Source organism: Aplidium turbinatum, chromosome 1 (genome assembly GCF_918807975.1).
Source record: "Aplidium turbinatum chromosome 1, kaAplTurb1.1, whole genome shotgun sequence".
Taxonomy (NCBI): domain Eukaryota; kingdom Metazoa; phylum Chordata; class Ascidiacea; order Aplousobranchia; family Polyclinidae; genus Aplidium; species Aplidium turbinatum.
The window spans coordinates 38,040,846-38,059,152 of NC_137472.1; the positions used below are offsets into that span (position 1 = coordinate 38,040,846).

Sequence of the window (18,307 nt, forward strand, 5' to 3'; positions counted from 1 at the left end):
ATGCCCGATGACGCGCCTTTGCTCGAATCTTCCACTCTTACAAAGGATGATTACATTCGAGGTAAAGGCGAGTTCATGGCCCAAGTCGACGACTGGCTAGAAGAACAGGACGAGCATGAGGGTAGTTTGGCTCATTCTTTGCATCTTTTCAATGTCTCCCACTATTCGAAATTGGGCTCCACAACTGGAAGCCGCAGAACGACGACAACAAGCTCCAACAGAAGCTGTAAGCAAAAGGCGTTGCAAGCTAAATTAGAACTTGCACGACTAGCGGTGCAGCATAATGAGCAGCGTCGTCTCGAAGCAGAGCGCGAGAGGCTATTAAAACGGGAACAAGAAGAGCGTAAGAGACAATTAAAACGGGAACAAGAACAACGTGAGAGACAATTAAAACTGGAACAAGCAGAGCGTGAAAGGCAATTAAAACTGCAACAAGAACAATGTGAGAGGCAACTATAGCTGGAGAAAGCAGAACAAGAGGCGAAATTGAAAGCTGACCGAGCCGCAGCTGAAGACCTTCGCCTTTTAGAAGCGGCTAGGGTCGAAGCAGAAGTTTGGGAAGCAAATTCTCAGGAAGGTTCTGTAAGAAGCGTTCGTCACCTGTCAATTCCGCCCCAAGTCTCAACCCCTAAACAAATGCGATCAAATGATCAAACTTTAAAATTTACCTCAACAAAATGAACGAAGCTATAATGATAATGTAACTCATGAAAGAGCCAAAGTCGCCTTTTCCACAAGCCCGTCACGCCCAAATAACTTCGAAATTAATGACGAACCCCACTTCGGACATCCAAGCCACAGTAGAGTAGCCGGGATATCAGGTACTTAAACCCCGACATCGATGTTTCTCAATCTCGACATATTAACCCATATGAATTTCAGGCTGAAGTCAGTGAGCGACTACTTCCCAAGCCTGACATAAGAAAGTTCGAAGGAGACCCCATGGACTTTCGTGCCTTTCAACACCGGTTTGAAACTCATGTTGGCAGTTGGCTTCCCTCAGAAAAGAAGCTGTCATTTCTATTGCAACACTGCGGTAGGGGTGTTCAGGAACAAATCCAGCACTTTGCAGACTGTCCTGACCGCAGAAATAACTACCAGTTAGCAATAGAAGAACTTCGTCACAGGTATGGTGAGCCACATATTATAGCCCAGGCCTGTGAAGAAGTTCTTACTAACGTACCGAAATTTACGCGGTACAACCCAGAACGTCTTACAAAATTGTCTGTGCTGTTAAATCGCTGCAGTGCTTCCTTGTTTCGCACGCCTGATGGCAAGGTGTCTGCCGTCAGCTTAGACAGAGTCAATTTTATCACGAAGTTGGTGGAAAAATTGCCACATACCATGCAATTAGATTGGATAAAGAAATCATGTGTGATAATAGAAAACAATGAAGGCAAGAAACCAGCTGGATTTCTTGACTTCGTAGCATTCATAGAAGAGAATACTATGAATGCAAACTCTGTCTACGGCCGAAAGCTACTATCGAGTAATCCGCACAAGTCTAGTGTACCACAATCTGGAAAAAATAAGGTATCTTCATTTAGCACTAACTTTGTACAAAACCCTAAACCTCCTCTAACTAAGCCTAGCAAACGGCAAGAGGATTGGAAGTGCGCATGCTGCTTAGATGCCTTTCATAGTGTATTTCGATGTAAAAAATTCCGTGCTCTATCTTATCGACAACGAGTACGCCTTGTCGAAGAAAAAGGCTTATGTAAACAATGCCTAAGCCCAAACCATTTAAGTTCAGCGTGTACTTCAAGGTTTTCGTGCCAAATAGACTGTTGTGGGAGCAGACAACACAACACTCTACTACATTCACCTAATCTTTCGGAACAAGGTACGTCAGGACCTGCAATACGGACAAAAGACGATACCTTCCGTCGCATTGACCACCATTGGAATTCTAAAGTTATGAGCGACCAATGGCACCGTGCTCCTCGCAGTCGCCATGACAACACATTAGTAAAAGCGCCTAACTTCGCCGTGCGCTCAGAATCGGAAGAGCTAGCTAGCCAAAACTCGTACCTGGACATCGTTCCCGTAAAGGCAACTTGTGGTGAAAAAACCGTCGAAACCTATGCGCTGCTAGACTCTGGTTCTGACCGTACGTTCTGCGAAGAAGAACTAATAAAACTTCTGGATACCAAACCAGAGTGTGAGCGTAGTTTTGCTCTCCAGACGCTATCGTCTGAGAGTCCTCAACGTTTGAAAGCCCCCGTCGTCTCCTTTGTAGTGTCATCTTTAGATGAAGAACAAGACTTCGAGCTACAAGAAGTCGTCGTAGTCAACAAAATCCCTGTTGATCCGCAACTGAGCCCAAAGCCGAAAACGCTGATAGCATATCAATATCTGCAAGGTATTGATTTGCCTGCAGTCGAAAATTGCTCAGTAATGTTATTGATTGGCAATAACTATGCAGTTACCCATCGATGTCTTGAAAGCAGATTTTCGCCACGTCCGAACGAAAGTCCAGATGCCATCCGCACTCCACTAGGTTGGCTTCTCTGTGGCTCACACTTTAAAGATGCCCCTTGTCCAAAAGAAAATAACACAAGCCTTCTTGTTAGAGGCGCTAAGTGGCCCGTAGACACCGAAGACATCCAGGACTTAATCATAACCGACGAAGGAGAAACAATTTCACCTTCAGTCGACACAGATTTATTCGACATGGAAAGGCTGATGAAATTCTTGCAATCTCATAGAGAACTACAAGAATTTGGTTTTAAATTTTCACGTGAGGACCCAATTGCCTACGACATGATGTGTAGGCGGTTAACCCGCTCTGATGGTCACTATCAGCTGCCACTTTTATGGCGCAATGACTGTGCTAAGCTTCCTGACAGCCGAGAGATGGCGCAAAAGCGCCTGAAAAGCTTAAAGAAACGTCTGCTTGCAGACAATTCTCTTTTAGAAAAATACGTCGCTCAAATGGAGTCAAATCTGGAGAAGGGCTACACCGAAGAAGTTCCAGAAGACGACATCAACAACACTAATCGGAAATGGTATATACCGCATCACCTAGTTATCAACCCAAAAAAGCCAGACAAGGTACGTGTCGTGTTTGACTGCGCTGCTACTTCTCACAATCGATGTTTAAACGATTACCTCATGTCTGGTCCCGACCTAAACAATTCTTTGGTCGGTGTATTAATGCGATTTCGCAAGGGCCGAATTGCAATAGTCTCTGACATTGAAGCAATGTTTCATCAAGTAAAAGTTTCACCATGTGATCGCGATGCATTGCGTTTTTATTGGTGGAAGGGTGGCGATCTATCGCGTGAACTCACCGTGTACAGAACAAAGGTACACTTGTTTGGAGCAAAATGCTCGCCTTCTGTAGCAACGTTCTGCTTGCGCGAAACCGCTCGAGAGCATGGAAAGTTGTTCGACCCTCATGTCGCTCAAACCTTACTGACGTCATTCTACGTCGATGATGCGCTGCTAACAGCTGAAAACGATGAAAGTGCATGTAAACTCGTAAAAGACTTACGAGCAATCCTTGGCATGTCTGGATTCAAGCTAACAAAATGGCTATCCACCAGCGATAAGGTAATGAATTCTATCCCTGATGAAGAAAAGTCCAAATCGATAAAGAACCAGCTGCCTGGAGAAGGGCCAAAGCAACGCGTCCTGGGCATGGAATGGGACGTACAAACCGACGAATTTCGATTCAACGTAGAGCCGTCTACAAAACCGTTGACTAAAAGGCAAGTGCTATCAGTTACAAATGCATTGTTTGATCCATTGGGATTAGTAGCCCCAGTAGTTCTTGAAGCTAGACTCATATACAGTGAACTTTGTCTAGCAAAGGTAGGGTGGGACGACCCTGCTGAACCAAACACTCTAAAAAGGTGGAGATCATGGGAAAACACTTTAGAACGTCTAAAAGAGATTCGTATACCTCGCTGCTACAAGCTGAAGTCCACCACTGCGACCCCTGAAGTTCAACTTCACTTCTTCTCCGACGCTTCAACATTAGCTAGTGGTTCAGTGTGTTATCTACGTTCAATATTACCTGATTCAACCGTTCTTTGCAGTCTTGTTAAAGGAAAATCCCTTCTACCCGGTGCTGGAAGACACACGATCCCGCGCCTAGAACTAGAAGCTGCTTTGGACACCGTCAATCTGGCTCGGACCGTTAAACAAGAGCTCGAGCTAAGTGATTGTCCATGCATTTTTTGGACAGATTCCATGATTGTCCTGCAAAGCTTGTACGCTGATACGAAACGTTTTCCAACCTTCACTCGCAATCGCCTGCAAAAAATTCTAGGTCATACCAAAATGTACGACTGGCATCATGTACCAACGGCCCTCAACCCAGCAGATCAGGCATCTCGAGGTATGACGGCTGAAGCCCTACTGCAATCTGGTCATTGGCTAAATGGGCCAGGCTTTTTAAAGAAGCCGCCAACCGAATGGCCTCAACAATCCGTTAACCCACAACACGACGATATCTACTCCAAGTTTCAACCTGAACGGTGCCAAAAGGTAACTTCGTTCACTATTGGTACAACTAACGAATCTTCAACAGGAACTGATGTACTTATTTCCTACTTTTCGTCACTGCACCACTTAAAGCTTGCTACAGCGTGGTTACTACGAGTCAAGGCTTACCTGCTTGCTCGAATACGTGGCGACGAAATCACCTCAAACCTCACCCAAAATCCGATCCAAGTGTCCGAACTCCAGTTTGCTGAAAACGAGTTGGTACGTTACGAACAACGCCAAGCCTTTCCGGCATGGTTCTTGTCACTGCCAAAAGGACAACGACCAAAACAATCAAAGACTCAACTCGCACCGATGGAGAAGTTAAACCCAATCCTGGACGGTAACACCCTTCGAGTCGGAGGTAGACTTGACAAAGCAAACTTACCTTACGAAACGAAACATCCAGCCATTCTTGCTCCGGGTCGACACCTAACGGATTTGATCATCGACTATTTCCATGCTGAAAAAGCGAAACATTTTGGTGCATCTCACACAATTAACAAATATCGCGTCATTGTTCCATTAATTAGAAGGTGAGGACGAGAACGCCGTCTAGATCAAGATGATGAACTGTGGAGTTCCAGAACCTTTTTTTTGATGTATTGTAACTATTATTGTAACTAACTGTATGTGCCTATTGTAATATGTATATTGTATACTGTAGCCTAAAGCCAAGCAATCCGAAGTTCAACACTTACTAGTTGGATTGATAAAATTTACTTTTCATGAGAAAAAGGCCTATATATGCCCTTCTTCTGGCCGGGAGTGTGTTAATTTTATAATCGCCTTGAGTATTATGTCAAGCATCAGCCAGACCTAGCGATGCTTGTTGTTTCAAGACAAACCTCTGAAACGTCAATCGCGTCTTCGTGCTGATAGAATTATTACGTTACTTTTACAGACATAAAGCTTGTGTTTACTTAAATCCATATATCTCTTTCCACGGAGTTGGTGATCCATCGAGTTGTACGAAAACAATTTACATTTTTAGCAATTCCTTATTCTTCTCGAAACACAAGTTTAAATAATTGCTGTCAGTTTCTAGACAAGAGACTGGGCTTGCAAGGGATTGTAACTCATGAAACGGCACCAGAGTATCTGTAGTGTGTTGTTTTAAAATGCTATTTTTAACTCTACTGCTCTAAAAAACAATTTTATGTCATCTTGTGTGCTGAAAATTAATCGTTGTTTTTCATCATCCATTTAAACGTTGGCATAGCACGGCCAACGGTAATTCAACGTCTAAATGCTGTGTGTCTGTATGTGACTATAAATACTGGCTAAGCGCGTTATTTCTTCGAAGCCTTTCGTCGCATCTTGAAAGATGTTGTATCAACGTTGGCGAACGATTGTTATCTGCTTGCTTGCTTCAACCAAGGCATACTACTGAAGCTATTTTTTCTTATCGTTGTCTTTATATAGCGCATCTTCTTTGTGTTTTGCAATATCAGCAGAAAAGGCTTAGCAAAGCGAACGTTTGAGAGCATAGACCAGGAATTCCGTTGAATTTTGTATTAGCTGCATTTGGTAAAACGAGATGTTTAAATCTTAACTCTTAAGCATAAATTGAGAAACTTTATGTGAAATATTTCTTGACCATTTACTAATTGTACATTTTGGATTCTATTTGAATAAGATGCACTAGTAGAATCAATTGCTGTATGACTGTTACGACTTATTATTATTTGGATTATTATTTGTACGGATTATCACTTCAAGCCCTGATTGCTGTCTCGGTGAGTCTGAACTATAATCACCAGCTCTATCTAGAATTGAAGTAGCCTATATCTGCCCACTAAGTTTGTTAAACGACCTTGCGACCTGCAACCCCGTAAACTTGTGATCTTGTGATCTTCTGATTTGTGATCTTGCAGCCTATCTGCCACAATAAACTAACAGAACTCAAGACCGTGTTCAGATTCAATCTACTTGGCTTTGTTTCTCTGTCTGTTGTAGGCGACGCATAACCGTATTAACTGAGCGACGCATATAATAATCCAATCCACTGTTTGGCGCCAGTGAGAAAGATATTCTTTAACGTAGAATTCGCGTCAAAATTCTACAATTATTATTACTTAATTATATTTACAGAATCAGTTGCTTACACCTTACTATGCTGTTGGTAGGCCTACTATGTAGGCTACTGACTAAGCTAGGAGACTTCACTAATGGGGTTGTGCGATCCACTCGGTGGTGCTACAACTGGGTCCTAGCAACACGCTCGCAGTGATTGCTTCAAGCTTTAGCACGCTTTGCGTAACGCGCGTACAGCTGATATGGGTGGGATGGGAGTGCAGTGTTGTGTTGATGTGAGGGTAAGAAGGTGCATATTACCAAGTTTGATACATTTTAGGCTTGATTTAACGTTGCTGTGGCTATAAAAGCAAATAGGTAAACAGGCTTTTCGAACACATTGCATGACAAGGTATCGACTTGTGGTGACAGGCAGAGAGGGAGACAGAGCAGTTTTTGTAGCTATAATCCTTTAATAATGTCCTTGAAGTCTATGATTGTGCTGTCTCTTACTTGTAATAATAAATTGAGATGATTTAACTCCGTAAACATTGTTCCCGACAATTTTCACCAAATCAAACGTCATATAAAAACCAGTTATGGTCTACTTAACCTAGCTGGCATCTTACGTCATGGAAATTGCTAGAAAATGTCCAAATATTGCACCATCGGTCGTAAGACCTGATGAAATATTGCATCACTACCTTTGAACACCGGTTTGAATTGCGTGACAATGTCTTTCATTATTGCGTCACAGTTACTGTCTACGTGCATTTGAGATATCGCAAATTATTCTAGTCATTCGTAAAATTGTTTGTTGGAAGTCAGTCGCATATTTAACTGTTTGCTTGGTGCTTGCTAGCTGGACAAATTTTCCGTCTTTTAACTAAGTAATCTGTTCTGTAGTGACAAGTTTTAGTGGTGTACGGCGTTGCATCCAATTTCGACAGCTTTGAGGCTATTTTTACAGAAATACAATTTTGAAAAGACGTTTCGAAGGAGTGTTTCTTTTTCGGTCATTACATACAGACGAACGGATTCGGGAATCTTATGTTACAATTTTCCCACGAAGAGATTATGGTTTACCGCTGTGACCATAAATAATAAAAGACGAGTTCTTGTCAGTTGGTAGGTCAAGAAGAAATTAAAGCAAAATAATAAAAGAAGATCTTGTTGGTTGGTAGTCTACAGAAGCAAAAGAAAATTAAAGACATTTCTTCTCAGTTGGTACTGAAGAACTTCAAGTTAAAAATTAAAGGCGTTTCTTTGTTGGTCCTGAAGAAAAAACAACATTGACATTCATTTGAAGAAAAAAGATTAAAGACAATCGATCTGTGCTTGAAGATTCAAGTGAACGAATCCAAGCAAGTTTTGTGGAACTCTAGGACTTCATATACCCGTACAACTACGGTATGGTGCATTTAAATTCTTTTTGTATTTTTACGGTCTTTGCAGTTAAGTTTTTTATAACTTAATTTTGTGTGTTTGTGTAACTTAATTTTTTAATTGTTAAATTTAGCCCCAACATTTAATATGTCTACACTCGGTGGCGACAAGGACTCGACCGCCGTCGACTCGACTGAGTTTAAGCCTGATGATGTTCTTTGCGGTCGGGCAGGCCATTCTGGGGAAGGACCCAGTAACGATGAGGCTAAGTCAGTTCGAGAGGCCCGACATCTTAGAAGGGATATTTTGACTCAAATTGGGGAACTTTCTCTAGCCCTAGGTTCTTTGAGTGATAAGCAGGAACTGTTAATTTTTAGATCTAAGTTCTCTACTTTGGAAGAGGATTTACGGCATTTCCATGCTCTTTTGAGTAAAATTTTTAACTCTGCAATCTTGGCAGAACTTCGTGATAGGGTAGACCCCGAATTTAACTCGTTAAAAAATAACCTTGAACAAAAAGTAAGTGAGTTCTCAGATATGTTGGATGCTGACATACATCCTGAGGATAGCGCCTCAAATGTAAGCACTAGGATGTCTACGAGTTCGTCTCGGATAGTGGCACAAATTAACCTACAGCTAAGACGAGAGGAGCTCCAGATACAAGCTGAGGCCGAAGCGAGAGCTGCTGAGGCCATGGCGAGAGCTGAGGCCGAAGCGAGAGCTGCTGAGGTCGTACGAGCAGAGGCCATGGCGAGAGCTGAGGCCGAAGCGAGAGCTGCTGAGGCCGCCGCGAGAGTACAAGCGAGAGCAGAAGCGAGAGCTGCTGAGTTCGCACTCAAAGACGCTCAGTTGAGGGCTGAACAACGTAAAGAGGTAGTTTTAGCTGAATATCGATCAGAGTTGGGCTCCCGGCGTAGTTCTAAGAAGGGCTCTTCTAGCCATTCCAGAAATGAACATCAATCGCAGTTTAATTTACATAACCTTTTCCAGACGCCTGTTCAATCTGTAAGTGGACCAGGGCAATCCACACGTTTTCCAGCTGTTTCAGGAGGTCTCGGGGCCGCGGCTAAGGGTCTTCCGAAGGCTGTAGAGCCAAGGCCTGCGAATTATAGCCGAACTCCTCCCCCAGAGCGTACAGGTCACGGGGCCGCTATCAGAAGTAATGTTTTGCCCCCTTCACAATTTTCTGCGCCGCTAGTTTTTGATCTCCCAGCTACACGTAATTTGGGTGGTTGTGAGAGGCGTATCGCGTCTCCTGATTTTAACGTGTGTGAGGATCGTGATCGGGCTGTGCATGTGACTGAGCCCACTCAGCCCCTTAAGGGATATAGTTTGTCTTCTCCCGCTAAATCGAGTTCTCAACAACAGGATTGCTTTTTTGAATACCAAAATAGTAGGACGTTTTTTGATAAGGCGGCCTTGATTGGTTACGATGGTAATAATATGCCATTTATCTTCTTTAAAAATCGTGTTACGGCCTTAATGGCAGCTTCACCGTTTAAAGGAACTCGTTTGACTTTGTTACAAGCAGCTTGTGTTAGAACAGCTGCGCAAACGATTGCTAATTTGGTTTCCGACACTCCTGGCTTGTCAGAGGAAGACAGGATAGAAATGTCGTTAGCTCGCTTGTCCCAGCGTTTTGGGGTTCGTGGAGGTCTTTTCGCCGAACCGGAAATTAGAAAGTATCGCTATGGTAGCAAATTGACTTCGATCTTTTCCAGTGATTTGAAAGAGTTTAAAGATGAATTGTCGCAGTGTTTGCTTTACGCGCAAGCTTATGGTCAGCGTGACAAATTGGAAGGACGTTTTGTTTTGGATTTGGCTAAGCGACTCCCGTTTGACGCTAAGCAGCGTTATCTTGACTTTTTAGGTGATCAGTATGGTGGTACTGATGAGCCTACTTTTCAGAGTTTGTTTGAATTTGTAGTACGGGAGGAAACGCGCAAGTCGACTGAGCTTAGCATTATGCTAATGGGCGATTCTGGTAAGTCGCAGCATTTTAAAAAGTCTGGCAAAGGAAAATTGCCTTCATGTCCGGTTAGGCAGACGTCGGTAAAACCCCATGATAATGTGATTTCAGGGAGTTTGCAGTACTCGACTGCTGTTGGCGCACCGCGCGGTGGTGTGGCCAGACGTAGAGACATACCGGCATGTTTTTATTGTTCGTCACGTGGTCAAGTTGAATATCATTTTTTGTCTAATTGTAAAGAATTTTTGCGCTTGACACCCAAAGATCGGAGAGATGTCATTGTAAAAGCTGGCAAATGCTTGAATTGTTTGCGCCAGCATATGGTTAGGGATTGCGTTCATGCAAACAACTGTCGTATGTGTGGCCCTAACAACGATAGGAAACACTATTTTCTTCTGCATGATTTTTATGTGACGTCACGTGATTCTCTGGATTCGATTGGCAAAGATGATGCTGGTGCCAGAGTTCCAGTGCGTAATGTTAAGATTGGAAACGTTAAAGCAGCTTTTAACCGCGTTACTGCTGCTCGTGTTTTGAATCCAATGACTGGCAAATCGAAGTTGGTGTATTGTCAGCATGATCCTGGTTCGCAGTTGACGTTTGTTTCGAGTGATTTGGTGTGCGAACTTGGTCTTAAACCGTATGACAAAGCGTCGATTAAAATGGATACCTTGGCTGGTCAGAAACCTACTTGTGCTAACCTTGTTAAACTCAACATCCAGTCGTTAGAGACGAATGAACTGTTTTGTGATATAACTTCGGTGGTTAACCCTATTTCCTGTGGGGGGGGGGTCGGTGGGGACTTGGTACTTTTCAAAGCAATATCATTAAAGAACTACGCGATTCACAGCTTTGAAATTTCTTGACTTTTCCTAAAAATCATTCAAGTATTTATTCCGCTTTAAATGACGTTGCTATTGTCTATAGTTTTAGAGATATGGCATGATTTTCATAACATACTTTGATATTTTAGCTAGCTACTAGCTAGCCCTTTTGTTTTCAAATTATACGGATTAATAGGATTACTGAGCGTCGCCGTGCGTGGAACTGCGACGCAGATATCTCATGATTTGGTTTTGTTGTAAAGCATTCAACCGTAATGATTCCGCCTTTTGTTTGCAAACACGAGTTTTGAGTTGCTTTGATTAATCTTTTAATTTCATCTGAGTTGCTTTGAAATTATCAGAGAGTATCCGATAAGCTATGCTGAAAAAAATGTAATTTTACGTTTCTATGGCGAATACATTTTGTTTCTAACTTATAACAAGAAGCAGTAGGAAAGTTCTTGACAAAACTCTGTTTATCTCATAAAACAAACAGACTGATGTGGTAAGTTTCTTGATTTCTTGTCGGAAAGCAAGGAGTGCGTTCTTGACCCGCCAATAAACTTTTGCATGTACCTGTGCACAGAGATGTACGTATACGCCGCAAATTCTACGGCGCATACTTGCGGCGTAGACTTTTTGTTTGCGCTAACGCTTGCGGCCACATGTTTTTGGATAGTTTGCGCTTGAGGCTACGCCGTAAAGTTTTCGCCGTTTTTTAGCGCATAGCGTCAACGCATACTTTTTAATGTATTTTTTTCGCTACAACACGCCAATACCTTCCAGCGCTGCAGTTGAAGGAATGTTTTCAATGGGAAAAGACATATTGGAACTAAAAAACAGCAAAATGTCAGATGAACACTTTCAGATGCTTGTGTTTCTTCGTGGAAATTCAAAATAAAACTTGTATGTTTTGAGTGGTTTATACCGTGTGAATGTTTGGCACCTAGCAAAGAAAATTAGTTTACGCTAGTGTATGCGCTGACGTTGACGCCGTCAACTTTTTTTACAAGTTGCGTTTACGCATACGGCGTATGTTTTTTCGAACGTTTGCGTTTACGCTGACGGCGTCAATATTTTTTGTATGCGCGTACATCACTGCCTGTGCACTTATATTCACATGAATATTTATGGATGTTGTGAAAATGTTTTATGAAAACGAGAGATTGAAGGATACTGAAAAGAACTTGACACAGACTATCTAAACTGCTTGGCTTTTGTGGAAAAACACACGCAGCTAAATTATTGTGCTTTGACAAGCATTGTGCATATTGTATCATCACTGAATCTTTACCTAAATGGTAATTTTGCAGTTGCTTGAGAGATTACAAAATTATTTTTTTATACGAGGATTGAAAAGTTTTGATATATCTCAGCAGAAACACTATTAGGACCAACTCAATAATTTCAAACTTTTCGTTCAAATGTTGGTCTTCAAAAGCTTATTTTCACAAAACAGTGTAGGCCTATATCTTTTTCTCCATAAATTTGGACGTTTGTGTCATTTGGAGCAAAGTTGTTTGTTGGGTTGAAAAAATCTGAAATCAATGCCTCGTTTTTGTAACGTATCGTAACGTAATCTATCAGTCAGCGCTTTTGTGCCTTTTTGTTTTCGAATACATTTCCGTGACAAAAGATTGGCTTTTGTAATAACGCCATCAACCATAGAGTTGTATTCTCTGACTGCATCTCAAACGCTATACGATACTCAGCAATTTTTCTAAAGCAATGTTACACAAAATGCATAGGCTATCTGACAAAATAAGGAAAATATGTTGAATTGAATTATATTTTATACGGATCGTTTTCCTTATCCTTGAAAAAAAGAAAGAACGATTTTTATCGTTTGGCATAAAAATATGTATATTGAGGTTCACCTTGGTTTGCATAATGAAAATCGCCCAAAAGAATTGCTTGAAGTGATTTTCACAGCTATTTGATCCTTCGCGATGATATCAATTATAGTTTCTATCAGATGAAACTTGTTCAAACTATTTTTTTAAAAACTATGGTTCATTCAAGAATATAACACTTTGTAAATATAGCTTACTTCATTTTTGTGTTTTTACTTCGGTTTTTTCACAAGCAAGACCTTACACAAAACAAGTTATTTGCAACGTGAGTTGATTGACCATAGTAGCCTAAATGGACCAGAAAGCTGTGGCCAAAACTTGATTACTTTTTATCAAAATGTTTGCACATTGGAAACAGCAATCACTTTGTTTCAAATCAGCAAATCACTTTTTGTCATTGGTTCAACGTCTGCAGACGTCTAAACTAATATACGACGAAATTGGTTTTCTGGGTCTTCGGTTCGGAAAAACATCATTATGATGTATTGTGACGTGGTCTATCAGCCAGCAGTAGTTTATGCGTCTTTTGTTTTTGGATGTGTGTCAATTACAAAAGATGGCTTTTGCAGTAACGCCATCAACCGCAAACTGCATCTAAAATGCTATTTCAAAATTTGAACAGAAAGAAATCTTCTAATGCGTAATAAATAACTTGACACAAAATGCATGTCCAACAAATTAGAAAAAAAATGTAGAAAACGTTATTTTGCAAATCTAGTTAACAACATGAAAAAAACACTTCAATCATTTTGACACAAACGTGCATTTTTAAAATATCAACAACCTTCGATTGTGCCCAAGGAAAAAGTCAACACTTTAGTGATTTTTTGTTTTTTTACGACAATAGCACTTGGCCTGAAAAAGATTTTTTTTCTATTTTTCATATCGTTATGTCACGACTTTGAGTTTGTTACGCAGAACGGGAGTTCCATTTGGCAAACGACCTCTTCTATAGCGTACCAACACGATTTGACTAAACGATTATTATCACTACATTTTGTCACAACTGTTTGCAAAATTGTTTCATTCAAAGTGATCATTGTTGGTAAGTATTGAAACATATCACTTTGGAATGCATCGTGACATAGTTTATCAGTCAGGAGTTTTAGACGCTCTTTGTTTTTGGAGTGCATGATGGCCTAAAATGGAACAAGCTCCTATGGAAGCAAGTCACTACCTTTGGATAGGTTGTTGTTCAAATACCACGTGACACCATTAGGCTACCTTACTTTTCTGTATTCAATCGCTACCCAGACAGCAAATCAGACACTTTTTACATCGATTCAACCTCTTTAGACGTTGAAATAATGTTAAAAACGAATAAATAGCTTCCTGAGATGTGCTGTGAAATGCAAAGTGTTTCTTGATCATACATAACCAAATTCGACAGTGTGAATGTAAAAAAAAAATTGCTTGATTTAGTTCCAATATCCAGTAATGACAGTACGTTTGAAAAAGTGTAGACTATAAACATGTGGCTCAAAAAGAACTTGAAATAGTTTTTTTGCGGTGATTATGTCTCATTCTCTGCAAATGTTGAAACAAAGCAATTTTTTTTTGCAATGCCTCCGGCAAAACAACAAGCAAACGCAAGTCGGACGCCAATTACAATTTCATTGAAGCGTGGACGACGTCTCCGCGTAAGAGATTAAAATCTACACAATGGAATTAACCCGTCACACTCAATTATAAGTTAATTAGGAAGCAATTTCTCAAGTCAAATAAAAAAAATATGACCAACCATCAAATTATTTGATTTTTCAAGTTGCGCTGTTGAACAAATTGCAAAAGAGTTTCGATGTTATGTTGTCAGATAAATTATCTACACCATGTGAAAATTTGATTGATCTATCTTGCGTAGTTTTTGAGTTACACGAGCTCAAAGTCATAGTGTCGAACCGACCCCCCGTCCGCAAGTCAACTGGCCAAAATACGTCACAGGAAAAAGGGTTAACCCAGCTTGGGCTGACGATGTTAAAACTTTACCCCATAAGCAGGATTTAAGAGGTTTCCGTCATTTTCATGACGTGAATATGTTTCATTTGAATGATTGTAGTACTGTAGATGTGCTGATTGGAAACGACAACGCTTATTTGATGTGTGCTAAAGAAGAGCGTGTTGGTGAAAATCGTAGTGAACCACATGCTTTGCTCACTCCTCTCGGTTGGTTGGCTTGTGGTGGTAAGTCACCCTTAGATGAAAGCGTTGCTAACGTGTGCAGAGTGCAAACGTCTTCAGAGTCGGATGTCATCTCTAGCTTTCAGCGTAAAATTGAGTCTCGTGATATGGAAATAGCAGACCTGAATAAAGTCATTCAGGATTTGACCTTGCAAAATGAAACCTGTGAATTGTCTCGCAATGATATTTTGGCTAGAGAACTTGTTGAACCGAATATTGAGTTGAAAGATGGTCGATTTGAGATACCTGTACCGTTGAAGGAAGATATTGATTTACCTAACAATTTTGTGCTGGCGTCAGATAGAGCTGCTGCTTTAAGGAAGAAGGCTTTAAAACAACCTGAACTTCGTGATTTCCTTACCGACACCATGAAAGATCTTAAATCTACTGGCTATATTGAGCGTGCTGGTGAAGCAGAAAATGTAAAAGGATTTCAGTGGTATTTACCATACTTTGTGACGTCACAATTAAAAAAGCGCATTGTTTACGATGGCAAGTCTGAATTTCGAGGAACTTGTGTTAATGATGTAATGTTTTCGGGTCCTGACTTGTTAAACCCTCTTGTAGATGGCTTGGCTAGATTTCGGCTTGGTAGATTTGGTCTCATGGCTGATGTGACTAAATGCTTCTTTCAAATAAAGTTACCTGAGTCGCAGAGGGATTTGTTTCGTATATTGTGGTTTGAAGATGATGACCTTGAAAATGGTAGAATGGTACCCTTTCGTTTTTGTGTACACCCTTGGGGAATAAAGAGTAGCCCATATATCGCTTGCTTGGCTATAAAGAAAATGATCGAGCAGAATCCCAGCGGTGCTGGTGAACTAACTCTCTGCAATATTGCAAATAATATGTACATGGATGGTTTTATATTTTCGGCTGATAGCTTAGAGGAAGCTCAGCAAATCACTCATGAATCAATTGCTTTGTTTGATAGCCGTGGGTTTAAACTTGTTAAGTGGAGTGCTAACAAGGAGGCTATGATTGTCTTGTCAAATTTGGATAATGAGATGCTCTCACCTTTGATTCGTGATGTGGACTTTCAGACTGATGATATGACTTTTCCATCAGCGAAGACATTGGGTTGTGTGTGGCAAACCGAGTCTGACGAGATGCGTATCGCATGTTCCTTAAAGCCCTTAGCTAAACACACGCGCCGAAGTATGCTCAGTCAGCTTGGACAAAATTTTGATCCGCTAGGCTTTGGAGCGCCATTTTTTCTAAAAGCTCGCCTGATACTTCAGCAATTGGCAATGGATAAGTTTGATTGGGACACCGAGGTCTCTGATAGCTTTGTTAAAGAGTGGGAGTCGTGGCTTCGCTATTTAGACCTGCTTAAGGATTTTTCGTTACCGAGATGGTATTTTGCAAACTCTGGTGTGTGCAGTCCGGATGATATTGTTTCATATCAATTGCATGGGTTTAGTGATGCTTCGAATCAAGCTTTCTCTTCTGTTGTTTACTTACGTAGATTGGTTAACGGAGTTCCGAGTGTGTCTTTCGTTTTGGGTAAATCTACCATTGTTGTAAAAAATCAGTTTTCTTGGCCAATAGCTAGGAAAGAGCTTGTTGCCGCTTTGAATACAGCAAGACTCGTGAAGCAGGCCTACGAGGCATTGAAGATGCCTGACTGCATTAAATATTTTTGGTGTGATTCTCGGACAGTGTTGCAGTGGGTTAAAAACCCTGATTTACGTTTGAATAAGTTTATCACGCGTCGAGTTGAGCATATTTTATTGTTGTCTGGACCCCAGGATTGGCGTTATTGCCCTACCGATATGAACCCAGCTGATGTTGGCACAAGGCCAAATCTTATTACAAAGAGAGAATTTCGAGAGTTGTGGTTGAATGGTTCTAGTCTTCTCTATCAGTGTGAAGAAATTCCATCTGTAGAAAATGCCACTCCGGTACCTGTCCATAGCCTATATCTTCGTGACGAAGAGGAGTCGCTTGACGTTGGACAGGGTGGTCTTCACAGATTGATCGAGGCCGCACCTTCTTTGTATGTTATGAAAAAGAGAATCGCTTATTTGGTTGCTTTTGTTGAATTTTTGTGCTGTAAAACGAGAAAGCGTAGCTTTGTGAAGCCAAAACTGGACGCTTCTTATCTTAATAGAGCCTTAGACTTAACTGTGAAGTTTGTTCAGAAAAGCGTGTATGGCGATGTGGTACATTTAATGACCAAACGATCGCCGGATGCCCTTGAGGAAGTGATAAAGCGGGGTAGTGTTGGCGCTTCGCAACGTGAGAAGGAACGCTTGAAAGAATTGCGTTCACTTAAAAAGTACAGACCTTGTGTAGATGACGCTGGTGTAATCCGCATTGAAGGGCGCTTAAGTAATTCTCTTGAGATCTCTCTTGAAGCAAAGCATCCGATTGTTTTGCCTTCGAAACACCCCTTCACTAGGCTTGTTGTACTGTCGCATCATAATGGAAATGCGCACTGTGGAGTACAGCACACTTTGTTGTCCACGCGACAGAAGTTTTGGATCGCTAATGGTAATGCCTCCGTGAAGAGGTATCTTAATGACTGTGGTGTATGCGCGATTGAGAAAGCGCGACCTATAAGGCAGCTCATGTCTGATTTACCTTTGTCTCGCACAACTGCGCATAGGAAACCCTTTATTGATTGCGGCTTAGACTATCTTGGACCATTGACCTTTGTTGAAGGTAGGAGTCACAAAAAAGCTTGGGGACTCTTGTTCACATGTATGGCATCTCGCGCTATCCATGTTGAGCTGGTTACGTCATTGTCGCTGAGTGATTTTTTACTTGCCTTTACTAGGTTTACAGATTTACGTGGGCAGGTTAATGCTATCTATTCCGATAATGGAAGCACCTTTCAGGCGGCATCTAAGAAGTTACCCGAATTGATAAAATCAACTGAATTTCACAACGCCCTGAGACAGAAGCAGATAAACTGGGAATTTATACCTCCGTATGCTCCAGCGCAAGGTGGCGCTTGGGAAGCAATGGTAAAACAATTTAAAATTGCATTTTTTCACATTTTAGACTCTTCAATACGTAAGCCCAATTTTATTGAACTGCTTACGTACACCAGCAGTGCTGTTCGGATCGTGAACGAACGTCTTTTGGTACCTTTGAGTGACGACCCTAGGGATTTTACTGTCATCACCCCTGCCTCACTTTTGACCCCATACTTAGACCCATACTGTGCTGTTGGGCAACCACATGATCGTGACCAACTAAGAAGGGATTATCGGTTCAATTTGTCACTTTCTCAGCAGTTTTGGAGCAAATGGATAGATTTTTACTTGCCATGGCTTCAGGGCCGGAAAAAATGGTTAAAAATGGCCGAGAATTTGGAGCCTGGTCAACTTGTAGTGGTGGGTTCTCTCCAAGACATTGGTAAACGTGGGAAGTATCAACTTGGGAGGGTGCATGAGGTGGTCCCACAAATTAGGAAAGGGAAGCCTGTGGTTCGTAGAGCTAAAGTTGCCGTCTGCAACTATGATGAGAGTACGGGGAAAGTGAAAGTAGACTACGTGTTGAGGGATATTTCGTGCCTCGCCCCAGTAAAGAACACCTAAGTGTTAGGGTTTGAGCCTGGTTTTGTCTGCGGTGGCCGACAC

The 18,307-nt window shown here is 41.5% G+C and overlaps 1 protein-coding gene across 1 annotated transcript; it reads left to right on the forward strand.

Annotated features, from left to right (window-relative positions):
• Window positions 1-707: 707 nt before the first annotated feature.
• On the forward strand, window positions 708-5,031 carry LOC145765485 (uncharacterized). Its single transcript, XM_082577316.1, has 2 exons — window positions 708-800; window positions 883-5,031. Exons 1-2 carry the CDS (start codon window positions 708-710, stop codon window positions 5,029-5,031), a joined length of 4,242 nt encoding a protein of 1,413 aa, XP_082433442.1.
• The last annotated feature ends 13,276 nt before the right edge of the window (window positions 5,032-18,307 follow it).